The sequence below is a fragment of the Spea bombifrons genome, chromosome 5 (assembly GCF_027358695.1).
Source record: "Spea bombifrons isolate aSpeBom1 chromosome 5, aSpeBom1.2.pri, whole genome shotgun sequence".
Taxonomy (NCBI): domain Eukaryota; kingdom Metazoa; phylum Chordata; class Amphibia; order Anura; family Pelobatidae; genus Spea; species Spea bombifrons.
In genome coordinates this window covers 58,827,557-58,854,506 of record NC_071091.1, presented here as the reverse complement: position 1 = coordinate 58,854,506, position 26,950 = coordinate 58,827,557, and the positions used below count along the sequence as shown (strand labels likewise).

Below are 26,950 nucleotides of genomic sequence, written 5' to 3'. Positions count from 1 at the left end.
ATGTAAGCTACAGAATGCTGCTGCTTACCCCCACATACCAAAACACGTTATCTTTATTGAAAGATCATTTTCAAATAGTTGCTGCAGTGTTGAATAATCCATGACCACACCATTGTCTTTGACTTCCTCAAGGTCATCTAAGAATCTGAGACTAGTATCCTGGAATGGATTTAGCACGACAAACTCATAAAACTCTCATAGCCTGTTGCAGGAAACGCCAATATCTGCATTCTTAAAGATGCCTAGATCAGGGAATGTGTGGTGACCCCTTTCCATTCCAAGTCATGGATGCTTTAATTGATAATCAAAGGTCCCTACTGGTTAATGTACACGTATAACATTATGACAGGTGAAGTGAATAACACTAATAATCTTGGTATCATCGCACTTGTCAGTGGGTGGGATATATTAGGCAGCAAGTGAACATTTCATACTCAAAGTTGATGTGTTAGAAGCGGGAAAAATTGGCAAGCTTAAGGATCTAAGCAACTTTGACAAGGACCAAATTGTGATGGCTAGATGACTGGGTCAGAGCATCTCCAAAACTGCAGCTCTTGTGGGAGTGTTCCCAGTCTGCTGTGGTCAGTACCTATCAAAAGTGGTCCAAGGAAAGAAAAGCAGTGAACCAGCAGCAGGGTCATGATGCATGTGGGGGAAGAAGGCTGGTCAAATGTGGTCAAATCCAACAGACAAGGTACTATAGCTAAAATTGCTGAAAAAGTTAGAAAGGTGTCAGAATACACAGTGAATCGCAGTTTGTTGCGTATGGGTCTGGGTAGCCACAGACCAGTCAGGGTGCCCATGCTGACCCCTGTCCACTGCCGAAAGGGCCTACAATAGGCACATCAGCATTAGAACTGGACCACAGAGCTATGGAAAAAGGTGGCCTGGTCTGATGAATCACATTTTCTTTTACATCACGTGGATGGCCGGTGCATGTGTGTGGCTTACTTGAAGAACACATGGCACCAGGATGCATCCATGGAGGCCCCACTTTACAAGTTACAGGACTTAAAGGACCTTCTGCAAATGCCTGTGCCAGATACCACAGCACAGCCTCAGAGGTCTAGTGGAGTCCATGTCTTGACTGGCCAGGGCTGTTTTGGCAGCAAAAGGGGGACTTAAACAATATTAGGCAGGTGGTCATAATGTTATGGCTGATCGATGTATATGCCCTTTATGCCCCAAACATGATTTATTCACCTTTCTATTTTGTTTCTCTCTGTTACTTATCAGAATGCAATCATAGGGGGTGATTCTAATCGGTCTGATTTGATCCTTACTTGGATAGGATGTGACAATCTACGGGGATGCAGATCTGTCTAAATGCATCTCTTTGTTTATCTGTACATTGAACTTGTTTGACCCTTGGAGGACCCTACACAGAAAGAGCACACACATGTATCTAGAGCCCACCACACAGTAACATGAATATGTTCACACTAACATACTAATAATATATTTGCATACACAGTAGTAAACTTACAGTATCTCACAAAAGTGAGTACACCCCTCACATTTTTGTAATCATTTTATTATATCTTTTTATGTGACAATACTGAAGAAATGACACTCTGCTACGATGTAGTGAGTGTACAGCCTGTATAACAGTGTAACAGTGTAAATTTGCTCTCCGCTTAACATTTGGGAAATAGACATATGAGTGCTGCCAGCATTGCTGCAGAGGTTGAAGGGGGTGGTCAGCCTGTCAGCGCTCAGACCATACGCAATTGGTCTGCACGGCTGCCGTCCCAGAAGGAAGCCTCTTCTAAAGATGATGCACAAGAAAGCCCACAAACAGTTTGCTGAAGACAAGCAGACTAAGTACATGGATTACTGGAACCATGTCCTGTGGTCCGATGAGACCAAGATAAACTTACTTGGTTCAGATGGTGTCAAGCGTGTGTCGCCAGCAACCAGGTGAGGAGTACAAAGACAAGTGTGTCTTGCCTACAATCAAGCATGGTGGTGGGAGTGTCATAGCCTGGGCCTGCATGAGTGCTGCCGGCACTGGGGAGCTACAGTTTATTGAGGGAACCATGATATTCTGAAGCAGAGCATGATCCTTCTTCCTTTGGAGACTGGGCCGCAGGGCAGTATTCCATAACATAACAACCCCAAACACACCTCCAAGACGACCACTGCCTTGCTAAAGAAGCTGAGGGTAAAGGTGATGGACTGACCAAGCATGTCTCCAGACCTAAACCCTATTGAGCATCTGTGGGGCATCCGACGGAAGGTGGGGGAGCGCAAGGTCTGTAACATCCACCAGCTCCATGATGTTGTCGTGGAGGTGTGGAAGAGGACTCCAGTGGCAACCTGTGAAGCTCTGGTGAACTCCATGCCCAAGAGGGTTAAGGCAGTGCTGGAAAATAATGGTGGCCACACAAAATATTGACACTTTGGGCCCAATTTGGACATTTCCACTTAGGGGTGTACTCACTTTTGTTCCCAAGGTTTAGCCATTAATGGCTGCGTGTTGAGTTATTTTGAGGGGACTGCAAATGTACACTGTTATACAGGCTGTACACTCACTACTTGTAGAAGAGTGTCATTTCTGTGTTTCAGTGTTGTCACATAAAAAGATATAATAAAATATTTACAAAAATGTGAGGGGTGTACTCACTTTTGTGAGATACTGTTCTTACAAACACAGTAACATACTTACACACACTAACACACTTTTGTTGGCCCAGGAGGGAAGTGAGTTCATAATAGCCTAGTCTAGGCAGAGTTGACTACCTTCACATATACGCAGTTTTGAACCACATCCAGTGATTATGGAGAACTTGTTCTATGATTAAATATGAATTCTGGACCTTCTGCATTGGTGTCTCCAATATATATAAAATACATTTCTAACACTATCAAATCTTTTGCAATTATATAATATGTAAAGCACATAAGAGCAGAAAATGTTTCTCATTTTAATATATTTGTAAGGTTCTAGCTAACCTTTAAATTGTTAAATCACTAGATATATTTTTGTAAGTTTTTAAATCACTACAGTTTCCTTGAAATTATTTGTATTATTGATATACCACTTAAACCCAAACCATAATACTGCATTGAAATAGTTAACCCAAACTTTAACTTCCTTCCGAGGAAGTGCTTTTTAAACATCTCTTAACCAACACATTTTCCCAGAACAGTTCTCTGTCACAACAGCCTGTTTCATTTCAGATTCAATGTGCTAGAAAATATATACAACAACTTAGAATGGATTGGAGTATCGTTATAATTGCATCCCTACTTCTCTCACCATGCTGCTGCTTCCAGGACTGCAAGTACTACCTAAGTCGTAAGTCATATTTGAAAAAATATGTATTTTTGTACATCATCTAGACTAACACACACAGAGTAGAAACTTATACTTAAACACATTCATACAGTAACATACTTACAGGCACAGCCACACTAACATAGCTATACTATACATACTAACACACAGTAGCATACTTACACACACTAACATACTAATATACTTACACGCACTAACATACTTGCCCACACAAACATTAACATACCTACACATACTAACACAAATACATACAGTGACATTCTCATAAACACTAATACTGTACCCACACACACCTACCTTTATTGGTCGAAGAGGGAAGTTGGCTCTTCTGCTACCCCACGGCCACTTTGGAAGTCTGGGATAAATGGGCAGACTAGACGGGATGAATGGGTTTTATATGCTGTCAAATTCTATGTTAACAAATGACTTTCTGTGGGTAATTAAATGGGCGGAAGACCTATATTCCATGCCAGATTACTTTACTCTATATAGCCTTATAATTGATTGTGAGTTAGATCTTGTTACAGCTTCCCATCACAAGTGGCGGATAATAAATTGAGGGAATTTAAACACTCATGGGACAGGCACAAAGCCATCCTGAATCTAAGACTAGACCAAGGACTGATTAAGATCTGAGTCTTTACATTAGAGGCAGACTATATGGGCTGAATGGCTCTTATCTGCCATTAAATTCTATGTTTCTGATGAGCTGTATCGCAGTTTGCTTGTTTTCCTTGGTTATTCATTCTCCATTCTCTGGCACAAAACCCATTCCTTCATTTGTACCTCTTTTCCAACAGATTCACCTCCAGCTCCACTTATGTTTCTTGCACTCAGATTATATCCTGGACTGATTTATTTTGTTGTCCTCTATACCTATATATCATATGTATCTGCTGTGCTGGCATCATATCTTAAACATCAGGTCACTTAAAATGGTTTAAGATCTGGTTTAAGGGCAGGTTAAATAAACAGTGTATTTTCACTTCCTACATACAACTAGATGTGACAGAGCAATATTAATGATTCCATTGTTGGACTTTCCTGAACAAACAAAAAATGCTAAAAGTTTCAAACAGTTTCAATCAAGATAAAAAACTGAATTAACAATATGTGTTATATGTCCGGGTGGTAGAAGAATCCTCTGAAACCTAAGCTGTTGACGTGGCTGTCATGGTCCCTAAAACACTATGTATTAATGTAACATATCTTTTTCCAAAAAGGAAGACGATGTCCCCCATAAACATGCAACCCTCCTACTTTATTCAGTTCTTCAGCTAGGGTAACCGCCTGTGATTCTAAATCGTAAAAGAAAGTAAAAACTTTTGCAAAGTGAATGTATGTTATCTGTACAATATTAATTATGGCCCATATTTTGCAGATAACTTGATTGTATTGAGTAAGACTATGACTTTAAAACATTTTACACACACATATACGGTATATATATATATATACATATATACATATGTAAAATGTTCTAAAGTCACTTTCTTACTCAATACAGTAATTTGCTTTTATTTATCGCAGTGCAGTTTATAATAAACTATATATATAGAAATCATGTAATGCCATAATAACTACTCAAACTCAAACTCGTGTTATATATTAAAAGGTCGTAAGGAAGGAGTATTTCGCTATGATCGCCATATGAGATACCAACTCACATACTATGATGCTACAGTTACGTGCCAGCAAGATTTTGGGGCAGCATTAGCAACCCGCGAACAGCTTTCGAAAGCATTGCAGTCTGGTCTTGAAGAGTGTCGGGCAGGTTGGATAACGTCCGCAGAGGTGGCTTACCCTAGGATTAACAAACATTGGAACTGCGGTGAAAATAGAACTGGTATTATATCATACGGAATACGACAAAACCTGCTGGAAAAGTGGGATGTATTCTGCTATAAGTTAGATGACGATTGTTCACATTATAACCTGATGTATGTTAAAATGCCTATAGCTGAGACGAGGGAACAAATTGGCATTGGATTTAGTGACTCTGCAAATCTGAAACAAGCTAATGAATCAACTCCATCACAAACTGCGGTTGCCCTTAACGGTAAGACTAAATTCATTTCAACAACTCAGTCCTCAAGCCTACTAAATGAGTATATTACTGCTTATGAGGAACCTAAGCAGCCAGCGGCTACCTGGATGGATTTTCCACAAAAAATATTCTCAGAAAAAGTCAACAATTCAACAATGTTGAATAAAATTAATATCACAAATGAGAGATTTCATACTAATACAACTCAGAAGTCAAGCAGCTATTTAAATGTTCCTGAACCTTTGACTGATTTGGAACTAAAAAACACAGATTTAGTCACAAGGAATAGGTCATGGCTACAAACTTCACATATTGTGGAAGAACAGCAAAAAAGTGCCCAAAAGCTACTAGAAGTGAAGACAAATATTGAAACTTTTAGAGAAACAGTTACAAACATGCTACAGCCATCTGCGGCTACAAAAAACACTTTACTGGATGAAAGCGTTAATGCAATAACACAAAAGAATAGATCATGGCTAATAACTTCAAATATAGTGGAAGAACAGCAAAAGGGCATCCACAAGCTTCCAGTTATTACAACAAATAAGGGATCTTTTAGTCCAACAGTTATGACTTTTACAGCTGAATCATCACGTTTACTTGATGAAAATAAAAATATAAAGAAAAGTGCAATCAATGATGATGACAAGATTTCAACATCCATAAAAGGGACATCTGAAAGAAGTCAGCCAAGTACATTCACAACTCCCTCATCCTATTGGCCAATGAAGAAAACATCATCTTTACCAGAAAGAAAACGTGTTGGCCAAAGGACATATGCAAATGGAACTACAAGGATGATTTCTGCCTATGGACCAGTCAATCCCACAAGTGCCCCTTCACTGATCACTCCATCTTTGTACAGAGGAACTGAGAGATCAACATCACTGGACATGGACAAGACTTTAGGTGAGCAACTTCACACCCTGCTTACAAAATGAAATATATAATCCAAAGTATACAATAGATATAATATAATATATATAATTATAATGTATTTTTTTCTGCAGCCTTAGCATTGTGATAGCTTGAAGAAAGTAGGCAAGTTATTAACGGCAAGTCTTTTCCTACCTGAAACCCTATAGCATAAATTTAGGCTTTGTTCTTTTTTTTCCGCATTGCACGGAAGTATACAGTTGATAGACAACAATTTTAGTTTTTCCCCAATTATAAGATGTACTGATGTAAGTAAGGTTTATTTAATATTTGACTTAACAGTGAGTTTCTGCACTGTAATTCAAGATCATGGTTACCATGTACGTGGGCATTTCAATAAGGCACTTTCATGTAACTCAAGGACAGTCTTTATCCTTACATTGAATAAGATACAATATCAGTTTTGAAATCAGCTATAATGGATTTCTATATGAGTTCAACAAACCGCTTCTCCTTTCAGATACATGTGGTGGATTGCTTCAAAGACGTTCTGGAAGGTTTCAAAGCCCCGGATTCCCACAGTCCTATGACAAGGATATGAATTGTAAATGGGTCATTGAAGCTCCACTTGGCTTCTATGTCACCCTCGATTTCATATCACTAATTGTAGAGGAGCACACAATATGTCAATATGACCATGTACTGGTATATGATGGGAAAGAAAGTGACGGCCAACTGATTGGAAGGTAATATAATCTCATCCAATCAAAACAATTCATTGCGTAATCATATACTATCAGATGACTATATTAGGAATTTCTTTTTGAAGACGTATTTTGACAACTTGAAGGTTGATATTGGGAATATATTATTAAACATGATGTTTGAATCAGTTAATAAAGGGTGGCATGTAAAATTGTTGATCCAATAGCTAAAGTTCACAGATATAGATACAGTAAGCCCTAGTACATAATGTTCTGTGGACTGCTACCTTTAACATGCTCAGGCAGCCATAGTAATACGATTTCAGTAAACTATGTAAGAAATCTTTCACTGTACCGATTCTGTGCCAGAAGACTATTGGTTAGTGTATCTTACAGATCAACGTTTTTGGCACTGAAGTTCCTCATTTCATGAATGTGGCATCTGATATATTCTGCGTGGTTCTGTTTATAATTCAGTGGCACATTGTCCATTTCACTCCATCCCTCTGTAGGTTCTGTGGATTACAAGTTCCCTCACAACTCCAGACAACTTCCAACATAATGACAGTGATTATGAGGTCTGACTCAACGGAAGAACTTGCCGGAATTTTGGTGGAGTTCACATCATGGCCATATACGCCTGGTAATAATGGTGTTTTATGCTACAGTTCCGAGTCAGTAGCCTAGCAAACATACTACACATCAATATTTGTGTGCAGCTAATTACTGCACTATAGCTTGAGTTGACCGACTGCAGTCAATGGCATGAAAGTTGTAGCTAAATATGATTTTTGTGTTTCAGATGGTATTCGCCTAAAAAGAGGACAGACCCTATTGGAGGGTGAGGTTGAAGTGGAATATCATGGAATACGTGGCAGTATATGTGCCAAACAGTGGAGCAATAAGAATGCTCGAGTAGTTTGTCGCCAGCTGGGCTACTTTGGGCCTGCACTAGCGACAAGGTATGGTGAAAGTTAAACACAAGTGCCATGTTGACATATTTTACCATATTTTACCATTGCATGAGACGCTTGTGTTAGCTGTTAATAACATCATTAAGTGACAAACTCTCATTTATATGAGGTCTAAAAATCTCATTGAACATCTTCCTCCATTCATTTGTTCTTACTGTGTACTAGAATGATTGGCGAGGAAGGCATTCCAATGGCTCATTCATTTGTTAACTGCAGTGGAGACGAGGCAACTCTTGAGGATTGCAGTTTGAAGAATTCTAGCTCCTGTGATACAAAGGAAAGAGCAGGGGTAATATGTCAAGGTTGGTGGACAAGGACATGTTTTTATTTTTAATGGTTACTAGGTATGTTCATCATATAAACCATTAAAGACGCTTTTCATAAAATACTGGAAATCAAGTGGACTACTTGAAACTAAAATGCAGGTTAGTCTTGATTTTAATTTCCAAATGAATCATTATATCTCTTAGTAGATGCAAAGTTCATACTGAAGTGGGAATGTTAGAAATTTAACTAAACTTAACTGGTGTAGGCTACAAGATCACTGTGTTGTCTGCTTTAAGTTTAATATTGACATACTGTGCATTTCATAATGTTTAACTGTTTTTGTGATAAAGTATGTAGATTTTAATTATATCAGTAGAAGAGCCTTAGGGTCTCTAGACCCTTATGCCAACTGTGTCTCCAGCACCCCGTACAGCAATGCACCAGCTCAGCGCCCTATGCAGCTGCCTAGATCACATATATGATGAAGCCAAAACTGTAGCAATATGTATGGAACCAATAAATACAGTCTGTAGTTTCCATTATCAGTAAAGCGACAAGGAAGTGAAAATCTAAAGAGTGTGATGCAACCTAGAAATGAGAGAAGACTAGGCTGACTGGAACCTAGGTGGTGCAGAAAATGGAGGGTTTAAAACCACCTGGACTGCTTGTTTTCAAGGCCAAAAATCCAGCATGGACGAAATGGAAAGATGAGTTGACTTACACATGTCATTATTGTATCACTGTATCTGTAGAGCAGCTGCATGGCATCAAAGATGTAATATTACTGCATTGCCCATTACCCAATATCCATAACTCAACACCAAGCATTCCCTGGATTGTTAAACCCATTATATAACTGTATTGTGCTTTTCAGAACCCCCTATCTTGCAGTCATGCGCTGCTCTCAAGGAAGCTGGGATTTCTGATTCAGGACGGTATTTTATTGATCCAGATGGAGCTGGTCAAGGAGTTTCCCCATTCAACGTGTACTGTGACATGTCTTCCGCCACAGGTAACCAGGTTTTGTTTTGTGTTTATTGCTAAATTGTTACAATAACTCATCAAAAGGAGTGTTATTACCCAAACTTCTTGGTACGATTAAAGAACTGAATTACACTGCAAAGCCCAGGCCTGTTACAGGGCCTTTGGGTTTTGGCAAAAAGGAACATACATGTCAAATATAATACACCCTTTAATTATGTGTATATGACAGCCCTGCTATAACTATGAGCAAGCAGGTTCTTTGGTGCACTTTCTTCAGTTTTGCAGACGTAGCTTGTGTCTCCTTGTGTTTCCCTTAAATAAAGCTTTTTTGAACTGAACTGTTTATTATCTGCATTTCTAAATGTGCATCTGTTATTAGACACGTGAACTTAAGGCTATGCGTTTGCCACTGCAGGTATAACAGTGATAAGCCATGACAGTGAGCGTCGTTTACGTGTGACCCCATGTAAGGAGGCGGGATGCTATAGGAGGGAGCTGAAATATAATGCAGATATATCTCAGCTCACAGCTCTAACTAAGGTATCAGACAGCTGTGAGCAGTTTGTAAGGGTAAGTACTCTTGGGCACAGTGTATACAAAGTAAGAGAGGTCCCCGCAGCACCTTGTCCCCAACACCATCTCCTCCAAACCACAAGGGTGAGAACGCAGCAGGGTCATGTTACATGAACTTGCTGTGGCCCTGCTCAGTAAAAGCGAAGGTGCTTGCACACTGTGTAATCAGCCTGAAAGGAAGCTCCGTTAGAGTTAGGGGGGTAAAAAAAGGGGAATGAGGAAGTAAGTAAGCGAGTGAGTGAGTGAGTGAAGAAGAGAGATGGTGGAAGTAAGTGTGTGCGAGCGTATATGTGTAAGCATGAGTGTGTATGTGTGTGTGTTAGCATGGATATGTGTAAGTTTGTGTGAGTGTGTTTAAGTGTGTGTGTTTGCATAAATGTGTATGTGTGAGTGTGTGTGAGCATGAATGGGTATATGTTTGTGAGAAGAAGTGTGTGTTAGCATGAGTGTGTAAGTGTTTGTGCTAGCATGAACGTGTATGCATAAGTGTGTGCGAGCATGAATGTGTAACCATGTGAGAGGGATTATTTAAGTGTGTGCACTAGGATTAGTGTGTGTGTCTTAGCTTGAATGTGTATGTGTAAGTGTTTGAGAGAGTGCGAATGAGCATGAGTGTGTAAGTGTGAATCTTATGTCTGGCAGGGGAGCCCCAGCATTTTTTGTTATGCCATTGATGTATACACTCACATATATATCAAATTAAAATGTAACGTAACATCTTACTGTTAAAGCATTTATTTTACGTTTTAAATTGTTATTGTATATTATCCCAGCTTGACTGCCGTCACATTCGCTTCCTTGAGTCTGGCTGGGGCTGGTGGGTGTCCCGGGATGGGAAGAAGATGAATCACTGGGGAGGTGCTAACACCATCACTGGGGGTTGCGCATGTGGAAGAACAGGTGAGACACTCGGTTAAAAAAAGCTAAAAAAAGGCATCATCTTTACCAAATGTGCTACTTTTTATTGAATAGACTGAAATAAAGAGAATACTAGGACACCTTTAAATGGTAATTTTGTTTGCCATTATTTGCCCTTGAAGCCCTTTGTAGTTTGTCAGCAGTTATGCATGTAACATTACACAATGCAGCATGACTGTTCAGAGACATGGCTGTCATGTGCAAATGTAATAAAACAGTGCTGGTCTGTCCTCAGGATCCTGTTCATCTCCTGACAAGCTATGTAACTGCGACAGTAATGACCACATCTGGAGGACTGATGATGGCTTCTTAAGAGATAAGGACGCTCTCCCAGTGCACGCTGTGCATTTTGGGGACACTGATGATTTCCCAGTCGAAATGGCGTACCACACCGTTGGAAAACTCAGGTGCCGTGGCCAAGGTATAAATTGCCACACAATCCTAATTGAACTATTTTGTTTATGTAAATGTCTAATTAATAGCAAGTACCATTGCATCACTGAGATTCATGTATCAATCTAGAGAGTCTGAGTAGGTGGACTTCATACATCTTAGTAAATTTGTCATGGTTATAGAGACAAAACATGTCCTTACTAGGAATAAAAGACTAGACCATGGGTGTCTGACTATATATTAACAGCAGAGTGCTGGGTTGTCTAGTGGGAGGCATTAGTTAACAGAAAAAGAGAGATGGTTCTGCAATTTTACAGATCTCTGTACAGTTTTGGAGATCCCATCTCCAGTGGCATATTGACCTTTTGGAGAGCGTTCAGGGGAGAAGTAAAAAATTGTGTTTTTTAGGAGAAAAATTCAGGAAAAACTAAAGGAACTCAATATGTATAGGTTGGGAGAAGGGGAGATAAATGCCACAGTCTCCCATCAGAAGTACTAGAGGCTAATACAGTGAAGGAATTTAAACATGCTTGAGATAGGTATAAAGATACCCTGAATCTAAGACCAAGGACTCATTAAGGTCTGAGTTTCTAGGACAGGAAAACAGGCTAGATGGGCAAAATGGTTCATTTCTGTGGTTCAATGTAATTGTTATCAATCTGCTAACCCTAATGTAGCCAATACCAATTGAACGTATTCTGCAACCTGAAAATTAAGTAAGTGTTAATAATAACATGGAATGCAAAATAAAACTAATTTGAGGATGGTACTAGGATGTGTGATGTTGGGCCTTTCTAGTGTTAAGTGTTGCAGAAAGAGGAGGACTAAATTGTCTAGCGACATAACGGATGCAATATTTCATGTTTTGTTTTCTTTTTGTTTCCATAAGGCAAAAGCTCGTCCAACAATTAGAAGATAAACCCTAAATATATATGAAACCACAGTGAAGCTGACGATTAGGTGAAGACCTAACATGTTGAGTGAAATTCTGTTACAGCATTTCGTAAATTTAGTTCACAGGCTTTACAATAAAATTGTTAAGCAGATTGCTATGCATGCAGTTGGTCTTCTTTCTTAAAGACTTGAATTATCGTAAAAGTACAATACTCACGCACCATCTCTTCTATACAAAAAAGTAAGATTCCTCTTATAAGCATGTTCTTGGTGCTACCACTTTTGTCTTTTTAGTTGATCTTGTTTCTCTTACGGGGAATACATTCATTTGTTTATGATATTAAAGCTGTGTATTTAAGCCTAAGGGAACTTCAGTGCAGCAGATGGCACTGTTGGCATGGTCTAAAATTCAAAACATGTAGGAGAAAAACATAAGGTGGATATAAACTGTCTCCATAAGTGGAGTAACCTAGAATGCTGGGGTCTTCATATCCGTCTAGGTATCCTGTTTTAGATCTAGATGGCTGGGTCTCTGGACATGTAATTGCTCATGCATGAAATCGAGTGTAGTTATATTATGAGCTACGTAGCTACTGTATTCCACCGCTCCCCCCAAAAAATAGTCCTATATCATGATGTAAATAAAAAAAAAAAAGATAAAATAATAAAGTTCACCCCAAAAAAAAGAGTAAATGCTAAGGCCAATTTGGGTATGGCCAAATGTACATACTATTCCTAATCCAGGATGATTCCAGAATGAAAGTTTCAAAAGCAAAATATGGAAAGCCCTGCAAATGTTTGTTACTTGTTTTGCACCTCAGTCTTGGAAATGGTATCCCATATCATAAACTAAGATTATGTTTATACTTTTGTTTGTGTGTGCTATTTCTAATATATATATATATATATATATATATATATATATATATATATATATATATATATATATATATATATATATATATATATATATATATATATATATATACACACACAAACACCACAGTTCAAAAGTTTGGAGTCCTTTAGAAATATCCTTGCTTTTTGTAAGAAAAGCAAATTGCGTCCATTAAAATAACAAGAAATTGATCAGAAATACAGTGTAGACGTTGTTGTCCAGGCTGCTGGTGGTGGTGTAATGGTGTGGGGGACATTTTCTTGGCACACTTTGGGCCCCTTAGTACCAATTGAACATCATATAAACGTGACAGCCTACCTGATTATTGTTGCTGACCATGTCCATCCCTTTATGACCACAGTGTACCCATCTTCTGATGGCTACAGCAGGATAATGCACCATGTCACAAAGCTCACATCATCTCAAACAGGTTTATTGAACATGACAATGAGGTCACTGTACTCCAATGGCCTCCACAGTCACCAGATCTCAATCCAATAGAGCACCTTTGGGATGTGGTGGAACGGGAGATTCACATCATGGATGCACAGCCAACAAATCTGTAGGAACCGCGTGATGCCATCATGTCCATATGGACCAAAATCTCTGAGGAATGTTTTCAGCACCTTGTAGAAAGTATGCCATTAAGAATGAAGGCAGTTCTGAAAGCAAAAGGGGGTCCAACCCGGTACTAGCAAGGTGTACCTAATAAAGTGGCCAGTGAGTGTACACCTTTATTAGGTACACCTTGCTAGTTTTCACACATCATAGGATTCATAAGATGCCAGACGTCCCATCAAAGATCACTAGAGGGTAGCCAGACACCTCTGCCGCATCAACCTTGGCTACTGCTGAGGGATTCTGCAGATGACTGGTGTTGTCCTACCAGCCGCTGCACCATAACAGACAGTGGAACATTGCTTTCTAACCCCATTGCTCAAAGGGCTACTCACCAGATTGTGGGGATCTTGGATACGACACATGACATGGGGTACATTGGTCTTACTATTGGCATTGTCCTGATTTAATTCAAACAGTTAACAATTATGTAAATTAATTTTATATATTTTTATACAATCAACAAATACTACTGCTGGATATCCACCGTGTATTTGCTAATCTGTTATGATGTTTATCACCTAATCAAAGTAATATTAATATTAATTCATGGTTTGCAAATATTCATATGTCAGTGACCTGGATGTGGCTAAGGTTTGATTTTTAAAATGAATTTGGTTTAAACTTTTTTCACAATACTATAAAACGTATGTTTTGCAACAAATATGATGGAGCCCTAAAAAAGCATTCTCTCCCTTGCGTATGTTCTCCATTACCTTCTTATTTATATGTTGAACTAAAAAAGACTTTGAATTAACCACTGAAAAACAATTTAAAAACCACAAACTTAGTGGTTTTCACAAGAACAGACTTGAAATCTTTTTTTTTTTTTTTTAGATAATTGCTGTTTTCAGAAATATCCATTATGTTTGTGGATTGTGTTGAAGTCTTGAGCCCACACGGATCTAGACTACTAGTGAAGATAAAAGGCATTTATTGCACTAATGGATTTGTAATTGTCAGTACATTTCGGCATGTTGGTCGTCATGGTTACCTGAAGAGGAAAAATAAAAGTCAAATGACAGCGGATTGGAGGCAGGGAGGCTGAAGGAGGGTGTATGTGTGTAGGAAACTATATGCATGTTTTTATCTAATCTGCTAGTTTTTCACCTTTTAACAACAAAACACTACAGAGATATTTTCCATGACTGGCTTCCACATTAGCTAATGAGTTATTTGTTGGAATGAATCAAACCCTATTAAAGCAATGATGTAATATAACAGCTTTCGGGATGTCCTATGTCACCATAAGGTGTGTTAAGTGATACAGAGCCCGGGCTAGGGTCACTTATTAGATTTAGATACAATGTGGGAGTTCCCAGTAGTGAAGGACAATAACCTTTGGCAGACATGTCTTTCATGCAGGCCTTCAGATGGAGAGTAATGTTCTAAAGCAACGCACAACCTTCAGCTACTGTTGATCCATAACCTACATCTTCAGAACATCATGCCTAGGCAAAGCCCTGTTTAGTGCTGGACTAAGACATCTACCTAAGAATGAAGTTTTCTGATCACTTGCCCCATGGCATCACATCACAAAGAATCTCTATTCCCTTTGTTTACTCTGATGAAGCTGGGACACTATACTTCACTAATCCTCCTTAATCATTTTGCTGCTTTTGGCAGGATTGCGACAAACTGCCCCTTAAGCGCTGCCATGCTATATATTCCTTCAGTGTTTCTGTGGCTGGCTATATCTCTTCTTTCGGTTGGCATTCCCAGGTGTTCAGTTCTGTTCTTTCCTTATACACTTTTTCATGGAAGTTTACCACTAGTATTAATATAATAGAAAATCCAATGATGCCAAGTTTTAGCCCCCAGTCCTAAAACAACTTCACGCACTTCGTGGTTGTTCATCCGTTTCACTTCACTTCAACCATTGACTAGATTGTAAAGCTGGCAAGATCAGGGTCCTCTTCTCCTTTTGTACCAGTTTGTTATTGCCTTTGATTCAAAATGATTTTACTTGACTCTGTTGTAACGCTATGGAATCTGCTAGCGCTATATAAATAAATGTAATGTATGTTCCTTTTTAGCATTGATAACCCTGTTTCTGTAGATCTCCATGTACTTCGAAATCTCCTGGGTCATCTTGACCCTCTCATCTATTGCATCAGTTGAACTGATTGTGTTCTATACGGCAACAGAGCTCGTTCCTTGGATTTCACTGGGGTCGATTCTTGAGCTATATGTGCATAAAATTAGATGTAAGACATCACAGCCCATGTTTAATGAGAACCAAGCAACAGACAATAGAAAGAGCAATAAGGGTTTGGAAGTGAGGTGCATGGTTTATTACAAAATACCGGATGCATCAAAATAGATTAATAGTATGCACCACCCAGTGTTTAGTGAATAGCCCTAGTACTAGGCTAGGTCTGTTGGAGAAAAATAAATGCATAATGACAGGAAGGCAGCCCGGGACATAGGGCAGGTCAGCCACAGAGGACAGCAGACAGCTAGCCCACAGTATGGAAGAAGAGTTGTGGTCACTGGGAGATCCTGTTGTGATGCGAGTCAAAATCCATCCCTCACTTTTGGTGGTTGTGGCGCTCTAAAGATAATTTAACCGATAGCCTGATTTGAGCCGTCTCTTCTCTTATCTACCCCAGATCCCTGCCTACTCTGATGCCCACCCTACTCCACTGTGCCCCTAGATAGAATGAAGATATGGGCAAATGTTTTTTCATTGCTCTCATCCGTATGGCGTCATAATTAGCTCCATCAGACACTGGGCTCACAGCAGCCACATTTCATTTCAGCCACATTACTGAACCTCAAAGCTATCACCCCCCCCAAAAAAAAAAAACAGGCCATGCAATTTATCATTGCCTACATCCTCTGTAAGGAACTTGTTACTGCAGTTAACTTTACAATTAAGATGTTCATTTAACAGATTAAAGTTGCAGATTATTTTCAAAGCAGTTTTCCTAAGGCATTTTTTCCTACAGAGCTCTATTCAAGTACTGCCGAGGTAAACTACTCTATATAGTGTAAACATTCAATGCACATTGTACGAGAAAAATAAAAATGCCCACGCAAAGTCACTTTGAACATTGGTCTTTATTATAGATTAGTAGTAACCTGACTTCACCAGTTGAAAAATATTTGTAAAATAGTTAGAAAGCTTTTTATTCGAGTAATCCGGAGGACGCCGTAATCCCCAACACAGCATTTCTAAACAAAACCACCATGAGCAGCAGGCTTCACAGTTACCTTTTGCATGGATATGATTTAGGAAACAGACATCTTACTCAAATTGTACATAAAGCACGTGTATCTTGAGCACTTGTTCAGGACAACTGACCACTTTAACATGGACACACAACTTTCCACTATGCACTTGTGGCAATTACTCAGAGACTGCAAAAGCACTTAGATTTGCACAATTTCGCATCATAAAACAGCCTCCAAATCGCCCTTTTTTTGCAGCAACGCAATCCCCAAGATACTGAATCACATGGTTTGATTCCTTTTTGCCTCCAGCCCCTGCTATTTTGACATATTTTAATGGATCCACTGGTCTGCATGAGGACAGGAGATTATGGGGCACTGAACTAGAACACTATATTGTCTATCTAGCAATGTTAAATGTCACATTTTTGCAACTAAACGCAAACATGTTCCTCGTTGCTAATATGATATAGATTTGCAATCTAGATCTCACCCTGATCTTATTTATATAAAATATAGGCACAGTGTTCCATGATGAAACGTTTTTGAGTTTAGCAATCGGAGGTGGACTTTGTGGGGAAAGTACTGCTTTTTCACAGACTTAAAAGAAAAAAAATGCATTATGGAAACCACTTCGCAATTCTTAGTTCTACAGAGTATTGTGTTTTGTGTTACCGGGGGTAACAGGCACATCTTAGCCACTGATGGCTGTTGTCCTAACAACCAAGTTAAAAAAAAAAAAACAGCCAACAGGAAACCTAGAATTCACACTTCAAACCCCAATGGTTTATGCAAACAAGGCAGCTACTATGGTTGTCAGGATTTAAGTGTTAAGGTTCTTGGGGAGAATGCTAATGACCCGGGAGCCATTTGTCATCTAAGCTGTTGTCGTACAATGGGTAGACACCAACTTCAAAATCAGTTCTTCTTAAAAATCCCCTTGACTCTATTGTATCAGACCAGCGATGGCGGACCTATGGCATGCGTGCCACAATGGGCACACCAAGGCCTCTGTTGTGACACGCAGCCAGGTTGCCGACCGACAAGTTATATATTTAAAACAAAAATCCCCCAAAAACATCCCAAAAATAATAGTCCAAGGTCTGTTCGTGAGGGAGCAGTGAAACTGAGGTCCGTATGAAGTGTGCGGCTATGATGATGTCTTGTCCCAGCGCTCAGCACTGAAACAGAGGTTTGAGAAACAGACCTCATGCTCCCACCACAGGAATAAGCAATGGTAAGAGATGGGGAGCAAGGGGAGAGATAAAGTGTGATGAAGAGTAGAGATGGTAAGAAAACGGAGAGATAAAAAGAAAGATAAGGGAGATAATGAGAAAAAGGAGCGATGGGGAGACAGGGGAGAGACCGTGGTAGTAGCACATGGGTTCTAACTGAGAAGCCACCGAACACTTTGCTACCATCCTGCTTAAATATACTTCTGTATATTTACAATAAACAGGACATATGCAAGTCTTGATTTACATGAAACAGGGTGGGTGCAAGTAGTTTGGTGGCTTCTCAGATGGAACCCATGTGCTGCTGCTGCCCTTTCCTTCCTTAAGATGGGGTGGGGGGGCGTTAAATACAGATTATTCTTAAAATTGTTGCATTTATCCCCAACAGAAATATATATATATATATATGCAAAATAAACTGTATCTGTATGAAAGTGTGTATGCATATATGTACACACATATATATATATATGCGTGAGTGCGAGTATATGTTTATGTGCTGCGTGTGTTATGTTTTTTTTTTCTGGAAGGTTTCTGCACTACGCCAGGGAGAATGCAGTGTTGGCATTTTGAGGTCTGCAACTTGGTCTCATGCAGAAAATTGGGCAATCCTGCCCAAAAACATTCCCATCACTGTATTAAGACTGTTATTAACAGTGATTGCACTTTATTCCAGCTATTTGAAATGGTATGAGTCCTAACACACAAACAAACTGTTGACAGTTTCACATCCAAAGTTTACACTAAACCCTGAATTGTATTTAAAAGGACTGTAGTATACGTTGTTATATTGTGATGTTACTTTTCATCAATATGTTATCACCTGTATCAGAGGCCCAGCTTGCACTTTCCTAAATAACAGCAGTTTCCTATGGCTGATCTTTGCCTCTTGATTACATTGTACATGCACAATGGCCCATGGCAAGTGGTGGACAAGCCAACCCAGGAGGAACTTGACTGGTAAATACCCAGGGATGGCTCCAGCTCACCGTCCTGATGAGGGCTGTGACAACTTATCACCACCAAGGACTCTCTCCTATGCTCTTGGGCAATCAGATCACTACTTTCATTCTTAGGGTTTCTTTATAAGGTGATTGGGGTATGAAAGTAATATAAAACAAAACATTTGTTTAACCAGTAACAAACTGATTACTATAATAATCGGTCAGGTTCACCAACACCAACATGACTGTTGCTTTAGATCAGAGAGCCGTTGTTTGAAAGGAAATCTCTCCACATTAACTACACATTACAAGGGGCTGACTCAGCCCTTTTTGTAGGAGAGGCTCTCTGGGACAGGCCCTTAATAATGCATAATCACATAGGTGAGTTGGAGTGTTCAATTAATTTGCCAACTCAGAGTTTACTGAATAAACCCCAGTTTTTAAGGGAGATGAGGCATGACAATTAGCCAAATGTACAGGAATGAAAGGAATTATTTTCTTTAAATGGCCAATTCATTTTACTTTTTCAAAAATACAGCAATAATTTTCATCATCAAACTGAACACAGGGTCAGGCACTGAGACTGGACATGTGGCATTGCAAAACATCACATAGCCATACTCTTGGTACTGCAAATTCGTAAGAGGATAGTGCGCGCTCTTTATCATCAAGGCATAATACCTCGGCCCAAAAGCCAGCCCGTCTGAAGCAGATTTTGATTCATACTGTGTAACATGGTAGCAGCTGCCTAAAGCATGATGGGACTTTCACAGGAGGTTTGGAACCACAAAAGAAGGTCCACGCACAACATTCTTCGGTCTGATCTGCTGAATGTCTCAGCTTAGTCTTGGACATCAAAGTAGTCTATCCCTGGCTCTTCCCACTTTGCCATATGTGCACTGCTGCTCCCACCATTCCTGCAAGAAAAACATACAGACTTATTATAATCGACATCCATGCACGTCCTGCATTTCCTATATACTGTTATCGTCTACATTCTGTGTGGGGATAGACATTTCAAAAACAGCTAGAGGACTTGACGACCCCATAGGGGTATATATGTGCGTGTTTCTATGGATCATACCATTTGCAGTGCATCCTACGAGAGATATCTGAACTCTTAGAGTCTACTAGAGATTATTATTTTTGAAAACCTGTAAAATATGCCACGGCTTGGCCGGCTTGCTTAGGGTACGAAAAGTACAGTGTTGTGTATCTGTGCTTCTAGTGCGTTAACAACAAGTAACTTTTATATATCTTGCCTGGAATTCATACAGACAAAAGAGTTCTATGTGGAATTGCCACATACAGCATTTTTCAATGAAAGGTAAAAAAAAGCTTAGTGGCAAGTCTTCTAAATGTAGTTACTTCCTGCTTAGGCCCCAGCTGCCTTCAAGTTAGGCCAAACGTTACGAGGTATAAAGCGGACATACAGCTAGTTTCTTTTTGTACTCTTTCCAGAACTAGGATATCTGTATTAGAACGTGCCAAAAAAACACAACCTTTTTCCTCCACGAAAAAACTCCTTTTTGATCTGGCTTGTTTACCCGTAGATGGCAGTTAATTATAGATTGAGAAATCTGCGCTGAGAATAGGTGTTACTTAATAGTCTACCTGGAGAATTTTAACTGGATATACGAGAGGTTTAGACTTTCTATATAAAATTCACAGTTAACATACGTCACACATGAAAAACGTTCATTGAACTCAGTAACCACACAAAGCAATTTCATACACTACATGTACACGTAGAATATTTCAGTACATGTTAATCTGAAGACACTTAGATACGTGGAGAACGTACGGTTTTGTTCTCCAAACACAGAAAAAATAATGTTGTCTTGTACTCGAAGTATGTAGGGATCCAGCCGAGGATGATCTTACCGTTCCGGTTGATGCCTGTAATGAGCAATGGGTGGAGGTGGCCTCGTCTGCATCTCTCGTTCCATCACAGTCATGAGGGAAACATTTGGGCACATAGATTTGCCTCTGGAAAAAAAATGTGAAAAGCATCAATTGAAAAGCTGACTATTTAAACTGAGTAACACACGCTCCATAAACATTCTTGAAGGTTGTACCTTCAAGAGGCAGTTAAAATGTCCAAATGCAAATTCTCAATAAATACAGATTCCCCATAGACTCCTGGCATAGTGAATACACCCTTTCATACCTCCTTATTGCATTAATATAACTTTTACTAATGATATAACATTTATTCTACTATTCTTCCCTATAAGTAAAAGTAGAAAACACAGTCATATAGTATGTGCTGTGCAAGAATGCTTGATCCAGTTTTATATAATAATAAAAAAAAAGTGAGGTCCATTAAACAGATTCCACTTCCCCGCGAACTTACTTAACAGCCGTGATTACGACATTGCGCTTGGGTTCGTTGTCATAACTCACACTCTCCACAAAGTAAACTTCGGCCAGATCGTGAATCATTTTCCGGTGGTCTCTGTTCATCGGCGGAAAGCAGTGGCTTTTTTTGGTTTGCTTTCCCTACATAAAAAAAAAAAAGGTGCAAACCTGACCCGGGATACATACGTTACATGTGTGTGTTTCAATCCCTTCCCACACAGGACTATGCAGTTATGCACATTAAGCAGCAACGGGACAAGCGTAGTATCAGGAAAAGGTGGAAGAAAAAAAGAAAGAGGATAAAGGTCCACAGAAAACGTATGTTTGTAGATTTGGCTTCTGTGCATTTCGTAATGAGTTTTTCAATGTTTATTTGTAATGAAGTCCCTTTAGGATGGATGAGTGCTACTGTAATGCTCAGGTTCGTCTAGATTCATATGTTACAGTAGCTGGCCATCACATCTTAACGCACATGGTAGCTGAGTGTCATAATGATGTTTATGGCACTGCCGAACCAACCAACAGCCAGGCATGCCAATGCTAAACATTTCTAATAAGAGCATCAAAATTGCTGTCCACAAAACAGGCAGCTGCCAAAGCTGCCAAGACAGCCAATACCCGGCAAGACAAGCAAGGAGAAGGTCGCATGGGCTGCTGAAGCTTTGTGGTAGGTTCTGCTGTAGAAAGAGACCAGAAATTTTACGGGCAGGACAACAAATCCTAAAAACGAGTGCAACATTAGCCAAGGGAACACACTCAAACAAGCGAAGGCAGGACGTATCCTTTACATACATCCGTCAAATACCAGGGTATACCCACTCAATATTGGTGGTTTTAGAAAAGAGAAGTCTTGACTCACCTTGTTTACTGCATCCACAAGTGCCTTAATTTCACGTTCTATTTCTGAAACAAATTTTAAATCTTTCCTGAAGAAAAAACAAATAGGTCTCGTTTTATTGTTTAGAAAATAATTTTTAAGGCAACTGCTATCAGCATCCACAGTAAGAGGAGAGCAGTGTTATTCTCGGATGTTCATTAAGTAAAATAGATTCCATAACTGGTCATGCCCGACTCCAGTGAGAGAAATCGTGATTGATGATCAATCACTACGCAACGTTATCATGCTTTTTGGTTGAATGCGCCGTTTTCAAATGGTAAGCAGGCAAAATCGACAGGGTGAGAACAGAATTTATTATTGTGACCTCTTTAATTCAAATCTACAAATGCAAATATGTACTGCGTGTTAGTAAATATTCTCCAGTCCAATAACCCATCCCAAACCCAAGATGCAAGATTAAACACGGCCACCAGGTAAGTGTCCAGCTGCTGTACAGATACAGCTCCACTGATGACCAGCCAGCCTTAGACACTTTTTGTTTTAAGGTTGGTATACTCCAAGGTTGTGGTTTTGACCATTGTCACTTGACATGAACTTACTTTGCATCTTCCTTCAAGATGTCACTGTACTTGGCTCCAGAACGCGTGTTAAAAGGGTCAGAGTTTTCAGAAATATTCAGAGCTTCTGCTAGACGCCTGTAATATAAACGATCTGTAATTATTCCAAATTGTCAAGTCCAAACTACACAACGAGATACGTTTTGGTCTCCGAAGAAGCTCTGGAAATAATGCGCACCAATGCACACTCTCCCCCCTGCAGCTGCACAAAATAAGTATGGAGCACAGCATGTATTTTTCCAGATTTAAGGCAAGTGATATATATCTTTAAGACTTATTGTCATCGAGAGTAAAGATCATCAGATAAACATACATTATGTATTGCTTTGCAGTTTCTAGAGACTACAAGCTAACTGTTGGAAGAAACTGTATAATAAAAACTCTGTATGACCGATTAAACTATTGATCAATAGGGATAACATTGACATGGGTATGTGTGTCATTTATTTTGGCCCCCTACCTAGGTTATTTTTTACTTTACTGGGAGGGTGGCGGATGAGTGGAACAGCCCCCTCGGCAGAAGGGGTAGAGGCTAATACAGTGACAGAACTTAAAACATACACAGGGAGGCATATGACTATCCTGAATCTATAATGAGACCAAGGCGAGGCCGATTAAGGTTTGAGCCTTTACATCAGGAATAACAGGCTGACCAGATGGGCCAAAGAGTTATTATCTGTCTTTAAATATAACTCCGAAAGCACAAATGGAACGGCTTCCTCAAACCCAGGCGGTGTGTGCCATTTAAACAGGCAGGCATCTTTCACTTGATAATAGCCAACCTGCGGCTCCCCATTTCATTTTAAAAGCTGTTAAGGCAGATACAGCAAGCCCATTCTGGCCAGAGCCGATGTTTTCCCTTACATTACTCATCCACTTTGGGTTCTCTTACCTGTTCCTTTCCAGAGCCAGGCATTCTTCATCACACTGCAGCCTAGGTAATCAAAGCCAAACAAAAGCATGTCAAGCAGGGAGACGCTTACAGAAGGGGCGTTCATTTCCAAGGCCAGGTTAAAAAAAACACTTTTTTTTCCATAACTCATATTTAATTCGCCTACTTGTTCTGACCTTTTGTAATTATCCTCCAAAAGGTTAGAGCTGAATAAAATTTCACCGAAAACACTGACAATCACAATAAAACTGGTAGGTTTGGCTTTGTGCGTGATGAAAAATACAGCCACCTACACACATTGTTTCTGCAGAGAGCTCATTCAGATTTGACATGGTAAAGTGTTCATATTACTATCACCTAATAAAAAAAAATAATCACACAGCCCATCACAAACCCCGTTATATTATACCTGGTAACACCATTATTATCACGGAATCCACAATACCATTCATTCTATAAAACAATCCAATTGACCCGATTGTTTTCTTAGTGACACATTGAACTTTTCATTATTGAGTACAAATGTACTTCAAATGGCATGGAGACAAAGACTCTTTCATGTATTCAGGTTATTATTGTTATTTATTACAGCATATAGCGCGGTTGCATCACGCATTGCTGCAATGAAATATGAGAATAATATGAAAGACCACATAATACATGTATTTTAAGATTTGTGAAACCCACAATAATTTTTTTGATTTTACTGCTTTAATGGTTATCATGGACAATTCAAGGATCTTTTTTTTTTTTTTTTGTGCAAAGGAAGTAACTATACTTGTTCATGCCTTAGGGCATACCTCCCAACAGTGATTTTCAGGAACTGTCCTGGCAAACACCAGGTTGGGACATCTTCTGAAGATGTCCCAACCTGCGAAATTGATTGAGGAATTTTGCATACAGATCCCAGATGGGTACCTTCAGTCTTACATTGATTCCCATGGGAGCCACGTGGCACTTTGATATGGATGTCGATTTGCCACCCCAAGGCAAGTTCCTTGGGGGGGGGGGAGTCATGCAAACACCTTGTGGTAGTAGTGCGGCATTAAGGGCAGGATAAGGCTTCTCCATGGTTAGTGACTTATGTGTGCTTCTGGGTGTGTTAATGTGTGTTTGTCTGGGTATGTTAGTGTGGGGTGACTGTGCGTGTAAGTCTCAGTGTGTGCGACTGTGTGTGCCACACACACTAACATGAAAAAGTTTCAATACTAACACCATCATAATGGATGTGACCATGGCTTTGGTGTATGAATGTGGGAGGGGGGCAGGATTTCATCCTTGGACCCAGGTAGCACAATACCTTGGGCCAGTCCTGGAAACCTTGCAGAGCATTTCAACTGAGCACAGAAAGGTGGCTGGACAGGTAAGGCAAGCCGGTGGTCCTGTCGCACATCCAATCAAAAATGTCTCCGAATTAAACACCACCATGTTTAATCATCATGCAGTCTGCATTGTATGTTGTCCCAAGATAACAGTATGCTAGTGCTGTACTGATTTAGCAATACCACAGTACATGAACAGTATACATGAGCACAATTATTCTGCAAATAATCCCTGCCACCATATTCCTAAATCTGACGCGACAGAGACAGCCTCTGCCCCATCCCATCACCTGGGTGAGAAGATATGCCCAGAAGCTTCGCCCTTCTGCACACGTGCTCTGGGACGCCTGGTTAACTGAGCATGTAACAAGGATAAGCGGCCAAAGAAAGACAGAAGAGCAAGAAGAAATGGGGCTGCAGGAAAGGAGACAGGGACACGGAAGCCGTTGGCAGAGAAGATAGGGGGACGCAGCGAGTGAATGTGAATGAAAGTCTGAGAGAGCTTAAATAAAGAGCGACAAGGAATTGAATTTCTGAATGGAAAAGTCCTTCCAAATTTCGCCCGAGCCGAACGGGCAGGAAACAAAATTTGTTCTCAAAAAACGAGTGGACCAAAAACTAAACAAAAATTTTTTTGGGGGTATTTTACCTTGTTTGCTTTATTTCTTTTTTGGTAACAAGTCTTCCAATATCCACAGAGTCCCCAAGTTGCATTTCCGTGAGCTTAGCAGCCATAGATATAGCAGCGATTCTGGAAATCAAAACATAAGCCAGTTCCAAATGTAAAATCAATTACTTCTATAATTACTTTAGTGATATGTATAATTTTCTTTGCGCCATTGTATAAAATGAATGGGACTTGTTGCCCTAAAACAGAAAAATTATCTAATTTTTACTTAATTGCCACAAGGTATGTCAGATAAAGCATATAAGCCACTTTATTACATTCAGTCTTCCTGCCATTTTATCCCTGGCATTATCTGTACTGTGGACTAAAACAAATGGACTTTTAGAATAAAAAAAGGTTTCCCAATTTTCACAAAATTACAGTCACAATAGTGAATTGTTATATTCTCATGTATAACTCCCATCCCAACAGTGTTAGACTTACAATTCCAATATATACAAGGCCCAATGTCCAATGGGGCGGGGAAGCAGAATCCTCAGCATCTAGCTAAGAGCGTTGGATTGTACAACCAAATGGTAATCCACAATCATTTCCAATAAGCCTAGACACCTTTATCCAAGATTAACGTTGGGGTGAATCCCCAGTTAGACATATGCTTTACGTGTCCAAACATTTTATGTAAAACTAGTGAAAACAAGCTCTCCAAACAGTAGCATGGAAGAAACTGGAGGATTGTAAATAGGCCAATGCTTAAACCCCTGCAGTTCACTTTTTACGGCAGGACTGAAATGTAACCACTAGATAATATTTTACTTAAAAAGTAACATGCAAACAATGCAACTTTGACATCCCTTGTGCATTTCCTTCAGACCCGTCACATATTTTATCTGTTTTAAGTTTTACCGTGTTGGTGATGCTCTAAACCCCCGTGTCAAGCTCCTAAGAAGTCTTTTACTCTGTAACCCAATGCACACATTATAAATCAAATTTAGCGTAACAACCTTTGATAAGTGGATGATGCTGCTGAGCAAATCATCGTCTCCTTCCTTCTCCCACATTCACATTGAAGTTCAATCTGTTGAGTAAAACAAAGTATTAAGTCTAATGTCACAGCGCAAACTTTGCAGATCAATTTAATACAGAATGGTGCGTCTATATTAAAAGAAACCTCAACTGTTCCTGGCTGCCTCACTAAAAAAGTACTGTAGTACTGTAGTAATGCATACTAAAGTACAAACGGACTCATGGTAGAAGCAGCAGCCCTCCTCCTCCATCATTTCATAATTCTTGCTATTGGTTGGCTGCTTAAACCAATGGGAGAGTCTTCTGCACGTGCGCACAGGGTCTGAGAAGACCTTCAAACCAGAGGTATGTATACTATGAGCAGGGAGATGTCTTCAACCGAACACATCTCCTGCACAGAAAAAAGCTGAGGGATGGGAAAAGGGGGCTAATGCATAAATGGGGGATTCTGCAGAATCCCTCTATGGAT

General features: G+C 39.7%; 2 protein-coding genes across 2 annotated transcripts in view; one reads left to right on the top strand and one right to left on the bottom strand.

Annotated features, from left to right (window-relative positions):
* Positions 1-4,951: 4,951 nt before the first annotated feature.
* Positions 4,952-12,086, top strand: LOC128497671 (uncharacterized). The gene is made up of 10 exons (XM_053467834.1): positions 4,952-6,257; positions 6,745-6,970; positions 7,441-7,571; positions 7,731-7,890; positions 8,068-8,204; positions 9,044-9,181; positions 9,569-9,723; positions 10,500-10,626; positions 10,880-11,065; positions 11,927-12,086. Exons 1-10 carry the CDS (start codon positions 4,952-4,954, stop codon positions 11,947-11,949), a joined length of 2,589 nt encoding a protein of 862 aa, XP_053323809.1. The 3' UTR covers positions 11,950-12,086.
* A 6,092-nt stretch (positions 12,087-18,178) lies between these two features.
* The window catches only part of NFX1 (nuclear transcription factor, X-box binding 1), a 37,354-nt gene continuing 28,582 nt past the window's right edge, over positions 18,179-26,950 (bottom strand). The window contains exons 17-24 of the mRNA XM_053466925.1: positions 26,460-26,533; positions 25,480-25,581; positions 23,509-23,550; positions 22,599-22,694; positions 22,021-22,087; positions 21,157-21,302; positions 20,685-20,789; positions 18,179-19,717 (exon numbers count right to left, since the gene is read on the bottom strand). Coding sequence (XP_053322900.1) covers positions 19,642-19,717; positions 20,685-20,789; positions 21,157-21,302; positions 22,021-22,087; positions 22,599-22,694; positions 23,509-23,550; positions 25,480-25,581; positions 26,460-26,533 — 708 coding nt within the window. The 3' untranslated portion in view covers positions 18,179-19,641. The remainder of the gene's footprint in view (positions 19,718-20,684; positions 20,790-21,156; positions 21,303-22,020; positions 22,088-22,598; positions 22,695-23,508; positions 23,551-25,479; positions 25,582-26,459; positions 26,534-26,950) is intronic.

Bases quoted from the DNA above. Each gene is read 5' to 3' on its own strand.
- LOC128497671 (XM_053467834.1), top strand. From the start codon at position 4,952: ATGAGATACCAACTCACATACTATGATGCTACAGTTACGTGCCAGCAA. The intron at 7,572-7,730 runs GTAATAATGGTG...TTTGTGTTTCAG, and splicing joins ATCATGGCCATATACGCCTG to ATGGTATTCGCCTAAAAAGA. The intron at 10,627-10,879 runs GTGAGACACTCG...GTCTGTCCTCAG, and splicing joins TTGCGCATGTGGAAGAACAG to GATCCTGTTCATCTCCTGAC.